Consider the following 16,221-nt stretch of genomic DNA (forward strand, 5'->3'; position numbering starts at 1 on the left):
CTCCGGGCTGCGGGTGGAAGGGGTTTTAGAGGGCCGGCGTAAGGCTGAAAGGGGCTTTAGGGACGGTCAGCGCGAGGGCTGGCGCGGTCGGTAACGCCGGGAGAGCGACGGCAAGCGGTGGCCTTCCTCCTGCTGCCCTTGGTCCTAGCAGCGGTGAAGCCTCGTTTTACATTTCAGGAGGAAGGCAAGGGGAAATGCAAAATTATCTTGGAGTCTCACGGTCAGCAGAACGGCACAGACGGTAGCGAGAAGTACTGCTTTGCTTAAAAACCTGTATCAGAGCAGAAATGCACAGGCAAAGTTCAGAAAGGGGGAGTTGGCATATTAGGGGCTGGCCCTGCAGTTCCCAACTTCTCAGGCTTTCTTTGTGTAATGGACCCCCAAATTCAGGGCTACAGAGAAATCGAGGTGCCAGAATGCAGCAGCTGGGCAGGGGGCTTTCCAGCACAGCCCACCCTGCCTGGGGAGGGGGGGGGGGGTGCTGAAAGGAGCAGCCCATGTCCAAACAGGATGCCAGTGCATTGGGATGGCAGACGACAACCCCTTCAGCAGGCCGGTTCTCGCTGGAGCATTTCCCCAGGGAAGCGCAGGAGCAGGACGCAGTCCCGCAGAGCTGTGCTGCCTGCGAGGTGTGGGGTCTGCGCGCGTGCTGGGCAGCGCTGCCCTCCAGGCCGTCGGCCCTCTGCAGGGGTTGCGACAACTGGTCCTTCAGATCAGGCTCTGGGGGAAAGAGAAGCAGGGACACATCTGATAGGGGTGAGCCAGGCTTGTGCAGACCCTGGGCACCTGAGGGCTACAACGTGCTTCCCACCCTGAGGGAGGATGGGTAAGCAGGGTCTTGTTGCCACCGAAATGTTGGACTAAGGCATCTAGTGAGTCTTCAGACAGCTTATACGGTCCTTTTGGCTTAAAGAAAGGGCTGAGATCTCTTACCGTGCCAGGATGTCCCTATCCAAGTGACAAACGTGCTGAGATTCTTCTAAACGGTAGCTCTTTTCACCGAACACCACGCTGGGGCGCACAGCCGTGGCACACAGCTGGTGGGGCTGGCCCCGCCCCGGCACTTGTGTCCCTGGGTTGTCGCCGGCACCGTTTGAGATGGCCTCTCTATGGCACCTGCAGGGACAGGAGGAGGAAAGTACCCCGGGGCCGCTGCCCCAGCGGAGGGGATGGGGAGGAGGATAGGAGACACTGGGCACGCTGACCCGAGCAGTGGGATTTCATCCACGGAGCATCATTTGGTGCCCGGCTCTGCTGCTGGTAAACGGTTGGTTCCTGTAACCGGCTTCATGTTCCCTTAGCAATTATTTGTGAGTAACCAGTAATGTCACTCGTCAGCTGAAGTTTTCGATGAGGTTTGTCTGACATTCAGGAAAACACGTCTGACAGAACACGGCCTAATTCTGGTGACGCTACTTCATAAAAAAAGTAAAAACGCAGTTTTTCCAAAAGTGAAGTTTTCACTGTTGGCTCATGGGAGAGAATTAAGGCGTCGGGCTTCCCTCTGAGCTCTATGCTGAACCTGATCAGGCAGGGAATGCGATGGGAAATGCAGCTTGATATTGCTCTAATTTGAAATGAAATGTTCTTGATTAGTTTAATAAACTCCAATGAAACCTCTATCTTCCAATGACATCCAGTGTTTCTTTTTAATTTGTAAAAGTGATGTTTCTGAATATGTTTTCTCAGAAATGAAATCTTCAGAAGGGCATGATTTGTAACAAGCCACAATATCCCCCGCCTGATTTTCAACTTAGTGCAGGGAAGGCAGGGTTTGCCCAGTCCTTTTGCAAGCTTTTAGTTGCCATTTGCCAAAGGTCTGCACAGCACACGGAAGTCTAGGGCCCTTCCTATTTGAAACATCTAGATGCTACTGGAATATAAATACCAAATAATAAGTTATATGGTCTAATGCTGCCCCTACAATAAAAATCACAGATAACATTCCCTCTTTGGGGTCCTACTTTACTGTGCTAACGTTACTTAAGGCTTACAAGTCCTCTGAACAGGTCTCTCTCACTGCTAGTGGCCTTAGATACCGCACAAAAATCTACTTCTCAGTCTTTCCGTGCTAAAAAACTTTTAAAGCATGAAAACACCCCATTACCATACATAGAGTTGTGCCAATATAACATAGCTCTGTATTGTACATTACTACATCTTAAAATAAACTTAAGCAGTTACTGCATTGAAGTACGTACCCGATAGCCTAAGAGTAGGCATAGCCTAGAAATGCAGATAATCTTTGGTATAATAACGTATCTTCATTAAGAGCAGGGAAAACTGCCCGAGCAGCTGGCGTGTGGAAGTCACAGCTGCCAGGCCAAATCCTGCCTCAAGCATGACACAAGTAGTGCCATTGATTTAATGGAACTTGTTTGTGTGAATTACGGTTACCGGGCTTGGTTCTAGGCAGAAAACCTAAATTTAATTTATTTTCAGAAAATAACACCCAAGATTTCTCCCTACCGCCTTTTAAGCAGGAAAGTTTATTCTGAGTGCTTCAGAAGAGGAAAACCTAGTTTCAAGAGTTATTTTCAGTATTTTGCAATGTACATGTTGTTCCAGTGTCCCTATTTAATAATTTCTTAAACCTGTCTCTGAAATAGCACTTCATATATTTCTCTAAATCGATGAAACGTGTTAGAAATACCAGCTGTCCTATTCACATATCTGTACAAAACAACTGATCCATGGAAGTATATTAATCAATATCAGAAGCAAACGTTTAATGTTTTCCAACTCTAACACTATATTGATGAGCTTTTACCAGGGAGGGGTCCAAGTTTAAGCCATGACTAATTCTGGCTCCAGGGAATGTGTGTTTGTGTGATTTCAGCCCAGTTTTATCTTTTGCTCAGCAAAAAAGCCCAGGCTAACTGGCTGGAGTTAGGATAGCCACTCAAACGAACGACCCCGACGATTTTTAAAGCGACTTTTTTGTTTCAGGTAGTCGGGAATCTGCTTTTGTACATGCCATCTCCTCTGCTGGGGTTGTTTTTGCCATCACCAGGGCATGTAGCCAAGGGGAGCTGAAATCCTGCTCCTGCGATCCCAAGAAGAAAGGCTCTGCCAAGGACAGCAAGGGCCATTTTGACTGGGGTGGCTGCAGCGATAACATCGACTACGGCGTTAAATTTGCCAGAGCCTTCGTGGATGCCAAAGAACGGAAAGGAAAAGATGCAAGAGCGCTGATGAACCTTCACAACAACAGAGCTGGAAGGAAGGTGGGTGTCCATCCAGCAGATGCCTGGAGATGCTCTCAGTGAGCTCTCACAGGTCTGGGGCAGGTAACGGTTGCTGACTGATCTCAGCAGTTAGGAAGAAGTATGGGCTGAGCGGGGGCCTGAGATGCTATTTCTGTCTCCCTGGGAGGTTCAGCGTGGCAGAGATCTCCAAACAGACTGAGTGCAACTGCTTGACAGTGCTCCCGTCTGAGTCAGTTCAGTGGCTCCTTGTGTGGGACGTTAAGCCCGAGCCCAAGTCGTTGCAGGATCAGTCTGGATGGAGGCTTGCTTTGGAGCCTAACCCCTATATATGGAGGAGTTTTACTTTCAGTTAATAAGGAATAGAAATTCCTAAGGGAGGCTGAAGACCACACTGAAGAACAGGCTTGACTATTAATGAGCAAATTCAAAATAACGCTGGAGAAAAAAACCATACTGTCCATGTCTGTATGTATACAGTAAACCTAAACACAAAATGAGCAGACATAAAATACAATTACTTCACTTTTTAAGAAAATAAATCCGAAATACATGTCCCTCCAAAAGGTGTTGGCCTTCGGGCATGACCTGCTCTAAACAAAACCCTCCTCTAAACATTGCATGAAAATACCGTTCTTCAATTTCAACAAGAAGAGTCTTTACTTCTTTATTGTAGGTGAGTAGAAGGAGTAGCTGCCGGACATATTGCCCACTGCTGGTGCAAGGGCTGAGGAATACATGCACTAACGTTTTGTGGTGGTAGTCATAAATAGTAAGAACAGTGCATGAAACTGGAATATGCTGTTTCATTATTCAAAACATATTCAAAAATTTGCTGCATCCAAAACATCAGAAATAATACGGGAAAATATTTTACAGTGCTAGATCAAGCTCTTCTAAAGTGAATCTTAGAGATGACTTGTTTCTTGTCTTTGGTTTTCCTTAATGTACATTCAGTAGGAAGTAAATTGTTCATATTCTGATCTTTTTGTATTAAAAAGTTCCCTTTATAAACTGTAAAATTGTTCTATATTAAATAGCCCGTATTAGAAGAAAAGATCCAATTTTAATGAATTGTACTGCTTGAATTGAAAGGAGATGATTTTCCTGATAAATATTTCTCCTTCCAACATCTTTCCTCCACCTGTTTATTACCAGCAGGTGTAATTAATATGTAATGTAGACAGATGAGGCTATTCAGGTCAGTGATACGCATATGCAATACTATGGCTGTATTTATGTTACTGTCCAAAAGAGACTGCAGTCTACGACACAAGCAAAGACTTTATAGGGGTGAATTAACTTCACGCTGGGAAGTACTTTCTGAAATAGTTGAGTATCTTAGTAAGTTTAAAAAAATATATACACCAATAATAAGACAGTATTGGTAAGCAGGTAGTTGTTTTTTTTTTTTTTTTAGAAAAAAGATAAAGAGACTTTAATAAATGTATGTGATTAAAAATAATCAACACATTCTCATATGCTTTAGGACCTGCTTTATGGAAAGGGATGCTGTTTTGTATCCACGATGCAGGGACCTCACTACCTCAGCCTGCTCACAAGCCTGGCATTCGGATGTGGATAAGACTAGCTGTGCCCTCGGCTTTTTCTCACCCCCAAAAGGGGTGTTGATAGGTTTCTTTTAAAACTAGGCTACTCTGATTTTACTAATTCAAAAATACATTGAATAAATATTTATAATAATCTCACATGGATCATACAAAATAATATGCTGTGTATCAGTATAGGAACATCCCTGACAAAAAAGCCCTGCGTCCCTATGTGCTGCTTCTGCTATTCCAGGCCTCAGTCCAGCAAGTTGTTTTAAACATACAAGTAGTTCAACTGATTCCCACTCAGATAGTTAAAACCAAGCATCCGCTTAAATCCCTTTCTGAGCAGAATCCCAGTTTTGTGAGAGTACTATTGGCAACGAAGTGGGGCTGCGGGAACGTCAGCGACTTCTTTGAAGTAGTCAAATCATTTACAAGTTGGAAAGAAAGAAAATTAGAAGTACTTTGGTTTTATAATACATTCTCGCTTTATTACCAAGAGCTTGACTGAAAAATGCCACCCCGCTGTGCATCAGTCTCACTCCTAATCATTGAGCTTTCCTCTCTCTTACCTTCCTCCCATGGTGCTGTTCCTCTTGTACAAACTCTAAAATGTTCATATTTCATGAGCCCTTAAGGCATAATATTTATAGATCAAATATCCGTAACTTCAGAATTAGGAATTAATTACTTATTGTATATGAACCCTTCTGTTGTTCTCCAACATCATACAGATAGCTTAAATGTCTGAGATGAAGCTGAATTGGCTTTAATGCTATCCAGGCATTAAATTAGTGATGAAGGTGGTCTCTCCGGTGCAAGCTAATGAAGACCTTACTCTAAAATGTTTGTTAAAAGGTTTATAAGCATTTTAAAAATACCATATTTTAAAATTTTACGTGGAGCAGATGCCTAGCCCAGGTACGATGCTTCATACAGTCTCTGCAAAATCATTTAAATATGAGATGCCTATGAATTTCTAGGAAATATTTGAAACACTATTCAGGGCAAAGGGCAACTTCACGAAGGCGAGCTAGAGAGGGTCAGCACGGCAATGCTTCAGCTAGAACGGTGGGGAAAGGGGGTACCTTCGCCTACCAAGGGGCTGAGTGATTCTGTCCATTTCCCAGATCGTTTCCTCCTGTCCGGTCAGTGTCCTAGCGTTATGGACCATCTCGATCCTCGGGATGACTGGCAGGAGCAGGGAAGGTAAGCCCACCAGTCGGAGGATTGTGTGTACGGTTGAGTCAAGCAACCAGAGCAGACCAACCATGTGGGGATGACTTGATGCTACCAGTGGGTGTCACTACAGACCGTGATTTGGAGACCCATTGCAAGCCTGGCATTACAGGATGACTGGGAAAGGGCTGAGAAGTGTAAATTACAGTTTGTTTTACCTGTGTGTATTTTACTGCGTTTCTAAACAGGCCGTGAAGCGGTTTTTGAAACAGGAGTGCAAATGTCACGGTGTGAGTGGATCATGCACTCTAAGGACCTGTTGGCTGGCCATGGCAGACTTTAGGAAAACAGGAGATTATCTGTGGAAGAAATACAATGGAGCGATTCAGGTGGTCATGAATCAAGATGGCACGGGTTTCACTGTGGCTAATAAGAGATTTAAGAAGCCAACTAAGAATGACCTGGTATACTTTGAGAGCTCTCCAGACTACTGTATCAGGGACAGGGATGTAGGTAAGCCTCTATCGTTACATCTGAATGGTTTTATTTCAGACGTTTATACTTTGAAGGTAAAAAATTATCATTATTATTGATGTGTGTGTGTGCATATATACATATATATATAAAAAAATCCATGCATGTAACCGGCAGGAAACAGGCAGGAAGATGTTTTAGAAGGACAGCTCTGTACAAGAACAATAGCTCCTCAATATCCCTAGATGTATGACAGCCAGTTGTTCTAATATAATTCAGCAGTTTCTTCCAGATGCTATGGAGCCCTGGAGACGCTGCAAGGCAAAAGTTGCTTTTAGGACAAGCAACTTGAGTTATGCTCTGGAGGCAGGTCCATACCGTACACAGCCACGTACACGCTTGTATCACACAGCTCACTCCAGAGCTGCCAGGTGTAACTACAGCAGCCCCAAGTCCCGTGATGTCCCTATGATACCACCTCCCGTTGCATTGCTTGTCTTCCATGTTATTATGCTACTGCTTCAGACTCCCAGGAGACCAGTGTCCTCCTTTATCTGCACATTCCCCGCAGCTCACTGTGGACCGTGGACCCCCTAATTGTAGACACACCTCTCCCCATCAGTAATGTAGGAGGTGCAGCAACTTGGTGCAAACCACGCTTGCACCGGTCAATGCAGCTGTCGGTAACGCGGTGCAAGGCAGCTGGAGGACGTGCAGGTGGATGAAAGAATAGAGGTCGGTGGGGCACAGCACACTGCATCGAGTGACACGGCTGTTTATTCCTCTTTACGAGACAGTGTTGGCTCCGTCCATGATAACCTTCACATTTTCTGAAGAGTTGTGCCAGCCCCAGTGGGAAGAGGTAAAGTTTCAGGGCTGCTGTTAACACTGAATTTTTCTGCTGGTAGAGATTTCAATGGAGACACACTTAACAGTGTTACAGGATTCAAGGCACTGCCAAGCACCAGGAATCCTGCTAGCGGTTCTTGACCCGTGTATAGCATTTCCTGATGTGGCAATTAGAATCTAGCAACTAGAAAACCAGAAATTTGGAAAAGAGAGCCAGACTGAGTAATGTATGAAAGATGTTGTGGAACTAATTAATAGGTTGTATAACGTACCAGATCGCACCCGCTATGACATATCCGTAAGTATCTGGATAGCAATGCAGCTCAACTCTTTTTGGCACCGCTGCATATTTACAATCCAAGTTCACTTGGAATAAGCATTGCAAAACAACTGTACTTAAATAAGAACAATATGTGAAACCCTGGTCATGTACTATTGACTTCAGTGAACCCAGAATTTCATCCAGTACGCTTATGTTGTACAGTGTTTCTAGTTAGTTGAGTAGTCAAGGTAATTTTAAGTGTTATTTATGGCTTTTGCAGGTGATGCTTATTACCTGCACAAGCACGTATTGTTCCTTGAATAGCGACCGACCCTGTAAAATCTGATACTTTAATCCACGTGAATAAATGGGCATATTGTGGCATTGCGCAGAGACTAACTTTGCAGACTAGGATTTACTCAAAATTTTGTTTCTTGAAGTTGCCTCGTGCATTGTAACACCCATGATTTCTTTCCCCCAAAAAGGAGAGCCCACACATGACCCACTTTTTATGTCAAAAAGCCGTTTAATAATCTCTTTGTACTAAGCCTAATCTCATCTGTCAGTCATGTTATTGTGGAGGAGAGTGGGCATTTTTCACCGCAGTGTGTTATGCGCGCTTGCCTGACACTGTCAAGCCTGCCCAGAGATGGCAGAGTCTGACACGTGCTTTGGTTCAGCTCAAGATAAGGCTGCGGATGAGGAGGTGTTTCTTTGCGGCCCAGAATTCAGAGAATGCGGCTGTTTGGAAGAGCACATTTTTGGCAAGCTGCAGTAAACCTTCAACGGGGTGCGGGATGCCCTGCTGCTCGCGTGGAGCAAAGAAAGAATCAGATGAACAAAAACTGGTCTGGCTTTGAGAGAGGTAATTTCAGCAGCTGAGCAGCATTTTTTCTTTATTACCTTTGGTTTGCCCTGTTGAGCGCTCCGGAGTGTTAGTGCTGTTAAATGACTGGAAATGAAATGATATTATGGAAGTCTGAGTTTAGAAATAGGTGGGGAGCATCTCAGCGTCAGCTAAATGTAATACCACAGCGCTTTAGTATGTCCTTGAATACAGTTCTGCCTTTCATTCTCAGGGGAATTCAAGCAATTTAGTGCTTCGGGGGCGGGGGATTATATCTGGAGATTGGTTAGTATGGGGACTGAATGAAGGATTCCCAGAGCAAACCTTATGAAGTGTCACGACTTGACCAGGAGACAGCTTCACAAGCTGAAGAATGACCAAGCCAGTGTCCTCTGTGGCTTGGGTGGGCTAACACATATGAACCAGTAAATTAAAGGTGCTCAGGGGCTGTATCATCAGCGGCCTATCCAAAAAACTATGCGTCTTGTCTTCTGCTGTTGGGGCTTTTAGTGGTGGCTCTTCTCGGGTGGCGGGCAGCCACTGGAGGGTGCTGGAACTGAATACACCCCGCTGGGTCTGGCAGTCTGTCTGGGGGAGGCAGCTGGACGTACATACATGAATTGCCCATACAAAGTGAAAAATGTGTTACTATTTTTTTCCTAGAAGGAAAAGAGCAGTCATTGCTTTTGGGAGTGAGATAATATGTGGAAAACACTAATAGCAACTCAATAGCAAGAGAACGTAATAACCCAACCACCTCTTGTCTAGCATTAAGATTTCACGACTTTTAGAGAAGGACCAAAGGAAGATTTTCAGAAGTGTTCAGAATTCACTTACCTCTGCTCACATGGATGCTGAAATAATTTTTGCTCACAATTTTGTACTCATAATTTGATAGAAACAGAGGTAGGACATCCCAGAGGGCTTTTGAAAGTCTTGTCATGAACTTACAAATTTTGCCACACTTTGCATGGTCTTCCCTTATATTACCATAAATTTCCAGCTCCCAAAACCAATACAAGCGTACCCAGGACTACACAGGGAGAGACCTGACAGAAATTATAAAGCTGTGAAGGAAACTAAAGTGACGGCTACACAGGTGGCTGTAGCACGTACTCTCTCACCCTGAATGCGTAACTTCACCTCCGAAATGCTGTAAAAAAACTCTTGTTTGTCTGCTTATAAGCTTCTGTTAGAAGCATTTTAAGTTTTGAAAGATTGCTATTTGACTATCCATGCAGGCTAGGTTGATTGAAAGCTGTTGCAAGTTCATCATGTTTTGAACGTACTGGTGGACAAGCAGAGACTGCTTTAGGAATAAACATGAGCAGTCGTAGAGCGGGCATCACCAGCTTGCTGGCCAAGCTTTCGTTACAGGCTGTTGTTCGTAGAGACTATTAAAGCAGTGTAATGTCTTCCTGCGAAAGAAAACATTTTAGAACCGGTTTATTAAAAATTAATTTGTACAGAGCAACCAAAAAACATAGGCAATGTTTGAGTGAAGCTTCTTCCTGCAGGGAGACCACCACCAAAGTGTGTAGAGCAAGCTGAGCTCAGCTACGCATGTGGAGGTGGTGCATATGAGCAAGGAGGTTTCATCCCCAGGCGGGGACACCAAGGTGGAGTTGGTGGGTGAGTGGCAGGATGGCGTTGGTGAGTGCGTGTTGACTGTTCACAACTCTTCTGGTAGCAAAGAGGCTTTGGCCACGTGGAAGTGGTGGTGGAGCAGAGGCAGGTCATGTCTACGTGTAGATGGTCTCGAGCTGCTGCAGCAGTCCCTCAGGACCTGCTGCAAACCCATGTGCCATGTGCTTCAAGTCACCTGTAGGTTTCTCCCAACACTCACATGGTCCTGGTTTGGGCGCTGTCAAAGCCAGCATCGCTGCCTCTGCCTGCGCCGTAGGGTGTGGGTTGTGTACGTGGATTGCGGTGGTCATCTCCTGTGTCCCCAACAGGCAGACAGGGTGCTGCGGCTGGGTCTGAGGACCCTCCACACCCGGTCTCCTGGTGGAAAGCACTGTGGAGATGCATGTGCAGTGCTACGGGCAGCCCGTGGGAGCTGCGCATTGGGTGACAAACCACATGCCCAGGGTGACCTGCTCTGGGTCCTTCACAGGATTATTTTCGTGTTAATTTATTTCCCCTGCTGTCCCACATAAGCCGTATGCTGCATTTTTGAGATGAATGAGGCCAAGTCCGGAGTGAAAGAAAAATGTGAAATTAAAGTGTAGTCTGCAAAGTATTGGTGTTGGGCAAGATGTGTTAGTACTTGAGGTATGTAACCCATGGAGGGAAACCAATCCTGATCTATGTTAAAAACTTCTCACTGAGGTTAGGCGCATACAGGCAGTCCCTGTGCGACTTCTTGGCCCGTATATCCCACTTCACGCATTGCAAATATATTGGGTGCAGTCCCGGCCCCATGCAAGCTGACGGCAGAGCTTGCGATGACTTCCATCAGGGCAGCTCTCCTCCAAGCACCGTCCAGCAAGGGAGCAGCACAATCACCCCAAGAGCCTCTGGTTGCTGAGAGGTTATGACAGCTATCAGTAGCTATGGAAATTAGAGCGAGACACATTTGCTCTAAACTGAATCTGGATAAGCTGTTTTTATCAGCACGTTACTGTCTCTTCGTTGCTGGCCTGGGAAATCCCAGCCCCTCTGGACAAGGCTGCCTCTGGCATGCGCTGCCTGTCCTCTCCAGCCCTGCTGTACTGAGGTGTTGTACGTGAAACGTGAATGTTTCTTGGTATGAAAAGTAGCTTTAGAGCTACTTTTCTGTGAATATTTCTTTTTTTTTTTTCCCCCAAACGCTCGTGTGGAAACTAGTTTATTGTTGTTGGGAGTTTCACTGCTTGGTTTTGTTTGGTTTTTTTTTAGGTGAAAGTCAAGTAATGAACTTTATTGCTTGAAGACAGGTTTTTAATCAACGGAAATAGAAGGGAAAAATCTCACATTATAAAGGAGTAAATACATTTTCGTGCTTTAGGAATGGGAAAAAATATTTTTCAACTTATCATATGTTTGCTTAAGAAAACAACTGTGCAAACCAAGAAGAAAGGGTTTGATATACGGGCCGTAAATTTGGCAGTATTAAAAGCTGTGGATGTTTTGGCAGGTATCATGTTGTGGGTCGGCATGGCAATTCCAACACTTGAAATAAAAACGAAGAAGTTGCACGAAAACTTTTTACAAGTTAGAACATACTCCTGCCTCTTAAGTGATGAGGAGGTGCCTAACAGGTAGCAGGCAAAGCTCAGAAAACTCTTCCATATTTTGTTTAGTGTCTTCTGTTGTCTTCATCACCTGGGTATGTGAGTGCGCCCAAGGAGCGCAGTAACTTGCCCGGCTGCTCGCTGTCAGTTATTGCTCATTTTCTTTCTCGTGAGAGAAGCCACAAAGATGCTGAAGATGCTGTTTGAACTTTTCAAAAATGTTGGGTTTGCTCAGAAACTAAGCCTTTATATGAGCCTGTTTTCTCTTTCGTCACGTTCTGTGGATAATTTAGTCTCCTCTCCTAGCGGCGCAGTAAATGTTGATGTTGTATTGTGGGCAGTATCAGATGATACCAACTTCTGACTGTCTGTTAGGGGCTGAAATCATTTTGGTTTTGAAGTCAGTGGCAAAACTCCCATTGAAACCAGCAGGCGCATCCTGCTCAGGTTCCCCTTCACTGCTGTGCGGTTTCCCCAAACATCTGGAAATGAGAACTTTGGAGTTGGAAACTAACCTGTGCCTCGGCTGAGGGATGCGGTCAGACCTTCCCGGGGCAGCTCCTGCACCTCATCACAGCTGGGCGTGATGACCCGCGCCTGGCCTCACGCGGAGGGGGACGTGGGGTCTTCCTTCCACCCCAGCGGCCAGGCAGCACGGCCCCGCTCTGCTCCCGGTCAGGAGGCGTGCCGAGGTGGAGAGCGGCTTTGCTTTGCCTCCGCTGGAGGAGTGACACCTGGCCGGCCGCTGCCCGACGGTGGCACAGCGAAGGCTATCGAGCGTCCAGCTCGTTTCACACAAATGACATGCAGAGAGCAGAGCACCAAGTGGTTTGAAATCTAACCCAAATGGTGGTTGTTGGAGATTATTGTCCTAGACATGCTGCGTTACACAGCCCAGGCACTCTGGGACTTTGGGGCTGGGCCCCGTCAGCGGGGTAAAGCAGCACGCAGAGCAAGGGAGGTGAGGGGGAGCCCGTGCAGGGAGGTAAGCAGGAATTCACACCAAGTTCCTGATGCAGAACGTTAATCATATGAGTCACAAGCTTGGGCGTTGTACCGGTTTTTTGTCTGAGCAGAGAGGGCAGGACAAGCGCCTATAAACGTGGTTATTCAGTTGTATTTTGCACAGTCTGGCATGTGATGGATATTGCTGTGGGCTGACACAAGCACCAGCACTTACGTTCAGATGTCCCAGCTGTTTGCACAGCATCGCAGATGGAGGAGAATGTGGTAGCTGGGAAGCAGGGTTTGGTTTGTTTTCTGCCACAGGCTTCCTACGGGATCACAGGTGGATCACGTAGCTCTGCATCCTCCTGACTCCTCAATCCTGCCTAGATTGAAGGCACCTGCGGCCACTGGAAGTCTCTCTCCCCCAGTGCGGAGCGATTCCTGGAAGAAGGATCTGGGAAAGGCCTTTTGGCATCACTGCTTTGCCTGTTGTGCAGGTTGCCCCGGTGCAGCTGGCCTTGCAGGGAGAACTGCGTGGCAGAGGGCTTGCTAGGGGTGGTGTGCGCCCATGTGGGTCGTTGCTGGTGGTACCTCTCCTCCTCTTCCTCCTCCCCCCCGGGACCCACTGCACCAGGATTCAGGTGCTGTCACTGGCTGCGGGGACAAGAGACCGGGAGCTACTGCTGGTTCCCTGGTGCAGGGCATGCCTGATGCAACACGTCACTGGTTTTTACATCAACATGAGGTGCTCCCCCGGGTAGCAGAGGCTTACTTTAAAGTGCTGTTCAGCTGCCTCCCCAAGGATGCTACGCAGAGCACTGGTCCATGGGCAGCAGCGTGAGCAGGCTTGGACCCCGAGGAGATCTGGGATTTATCGGGCTGCAGGTGCAGGAGCCCATCTCTGGCTCTGTTCAGCGTGTCTTCCCCTCCCTCTGCCTTTTCCCTTTCGGGTGGCTCAGCAGGTCTCCGCCTGGCCAGTGCCACAGCACCTTTGTGGCTCAGGACCCCTGAGCTGGGGCCGGTGTCTCCGCCGTCAGCAGCAGCTGGCAAACAGCTCCTGGGGCAGGTGGCCGGGGCGGCCGCAGACACCCACTGAGCCTGGAGTGTGTGTGGCCATACAACACCCTTCGTCTGCTCTGCCCGCAGCAGACCTGGACCAGCGATTTGATATTGAAGCTTTCCAGGTGTATATTTCTACCTAATGAATATTTTAATATTTAAATAAATACAGGAATATAAGCTATGGGAAGGAAGGCTGAGACGCCTTCTAGGGACTGAAACACTCCTCCGGGGCAGCAGTTGAAGCCTGTCCTGACTTAGATGCAAAAAGAGCAAAACATCCCCCACCGTGGCTAAGAGGTTAAATCACGTATCGGTCCCATGAAAACCCACCGTCTGAGAAGGTGACTTTACTGAAGTGCCTGAGACCGTTCGTTGCCTCAGTCTCTGGGCCCAGGCCTGAAAAGACATGAAGTCTCCCCGGTGCTGGGGACAATAGAGGGTAGAGGCACAGTGAATACTTGTATGTTGTGAAGTACTTCAGTACAGCAGCAGTGGTATATATAACCGTAAGTACACCATAGGGGGGAAAAAAAGAAAATCAGAATTTATGCAGCATAGATTTTTAATAATTACAGATTAATTACAGCTTAAGTTTTATTAATTAAGATTAGTTTGCTATCCTAGCTCATGCAAATTTGAATTAATGTCTGCATGTATTTTTTTTCTTTAAGAAGGTAGATTGTTCATCTTTGATGTACGCCTGTGAATACACTTTGTAAAATGTTTCCAGTTAATTTAATGACCGCAGTCGATATTTAGGGAATCCCATTTTGGCCAAGAACAGAAGAATGGAGCTATAATCAGGTCTAGGGAAAATGTCAGAACAATGTTCATCTCATGGATATACCTGAAATTGATTTATAATAGCAATACATAAGAAATTAGGTGAAGCAATGAGTATTCATGAAGTTTTCAGATGGATAATAATGATCTGTCAACAGGTGTGCTATAGATCCGAAAGTGAACCCTAAGATAAGTTTGTGTTAGATGAGCAGCAGCTCCCATGTGGTACAGTAGCTGGTCGGGCTAAGACATGCCTTAAAGAGCCATTTTGTGCCACGTGGAGATGGGCAGAGGCATTTCAGCCACTCCGGAGAGATTGTAAGAACATGAAGAGGTGGGGTATGTTCCCCTACCCCTCCTTCTGTCCACAGCAGGCTCTAATTTAGTTTCTCCTAATCTCTACCGAGAAAGAGGAGAAGAACCCTTGGTGCTTACCCCGCAGAGATGAGGTGCACAGAGCAGCCACTCTTCAGCTGCCACCTGAACTGGTGGACACGCGGGCCGTGGGTGGACGCAGCGGTGATGCCAAGTGGTTGGGGTGCTTCTGTGCTCACTTGTGCAAAGACTTTAACCTTTGGCAGCATGGTTACTCTGCCCAGTGTGTCCCTTGCAGCCACCACATTTAGCAGTCTCCTCTTTCCCAGCCCTCCCCTGCCCACCCAGAGCTCTCCTGCAGAGCCCATGAGCTCCCGAGCACCACGGGGGTGCTCCTCCTGGGTGCCCCATTGCACACAGCCCCGGGGGACTGGACACAGGGGGCTGGAGGGGGCTGCATGGCTGCCTCGGGGAGGGTATCTGCTCACTGGAGAGGAAAGAGATGCTACAGAAAGATGAAGCAAAGCATGATGCTACTAACAGAATTGGGCAGAGCCTTGAAGTATTTGGTCCATTTTACTACTTCTCATCTCCAAAGCTGATTTCCAGGATAAACTTGAGAACTTCCAACCTTAATGATTCTATGATTCTATGATTTGAGAGCAATTTTACCTTATTATAGGCATTTCTCTGGCTTGATATTGAATCCCAGGTGATGTGATGTTGAAGGATCAAATACATTGCAAATTACGGCTCCTATACCTATTTTCACATGCTTTCTGTCCTTCCTTAAAATCCACCTCCTGACCTTTCCTGCATTTCCTTTGTAGGGTCCCTCGGGACAGCTGGTCGGGTTTGTAACCAAACCTCCCGCGGCATGGACAGCTGTGAAGTGATGTGCTGCGGGAGAGGCTACGACACCTCCCGCGTCAGCAGGATGACAAAATGCGAGTGCAAATTCCACTGGTGTTGTGCTGTGCGCTGCCAGGACTGCCTAGAAGTGGTAGATATTCACACCTGCAAAGCGCCAAAGAGCGCTGCCTGGATCTCCCGGACATGATGCACAGGCTACTGATGCTTGAGGACCACAGCCTTTGCCCTTCCTGGTCCATGCAGGGAATGAGTCTGAGGTCTTCTCTACTTTTACGCCAGTTTTGCCTTTGTCCTTCGTTGCACAGAAGCTGCTGAATAATTAATGCAAACTCTGCAGCATTTACTTCCCATTTCTGCATGACAGTGTTGCTGCAGAGTTGTCTGCGCATAAACTGATGCAGCTCTGGAAGGACGTACTTCTGCCGGGACTCTTCCAACCAACACGCAACTCTCCTCCGGACTCCCTGTGGCAATTCATTCCTGCCATCATCAAGAACACAGAAAGACACAAAGATGGGGCCTTTCGTACAGGACCACCACCAACAACTGCATGGGCTGAGGTTGCTCAAGCATCTTCCAAAGGATCTTGCGCTGGCCACAGTCGTGCCCTGGATACTGAAGTGCTCGGGAGTTTGGGCACCGGTTGGCGATTCCT

The 16,221-nt window shown here is 46.8% G+C and overlaps 1 protein-coding gene across 1 annotated transcript in view; it reads left to right on the plus strand.

The window, feature by feature from the left end:
* Window positions 1–15,815, plus strand: part of WNT2 (wingless-type MMTV integration site family member 2) — a 19,290-nt gene extending 3,475 nt beyond the window's left edge. Inside the window, exons 3-5 of the mRNA XM_009324105.1 lie at window positions 2,950–3,227; window positions 6,187–6,451; window positions 15,524–15,815. Coding sequence (XP_009322380.1) covers window positions 2,950–3,227; window positions 6,187–6,451; window positions 15,524–15,753 — 773 coding nt within the window. The 3' untranslated portion in view covers window positions 15,754–15,815. The remainder of the gene's footprint in view (window positions 1–2,949; window positions 3,228–6,186; window positions 6,452–15,523) is intronic.
* The last annotated feature ends 406 nt before the right edge of the window (window positions 15,816–16,221 follow it).

This window comes from Pygoscelis adeliae, unplaced genomic scaffold (assembly GCF_000699105.1).
Source record: "Pygoscelis adeliae isolate BGI_AS28 unplaced genomic scaffold, ASM69910v1 Scaffold24, whole genome shotgun sequence".
Classification (NCBI taxonomy): Eukaryota; Metazoa; Chordata; class Aves; order Sphenisciformes; family Spheniscidae; genus Pygoscelis; species Pygoscelis adeliae.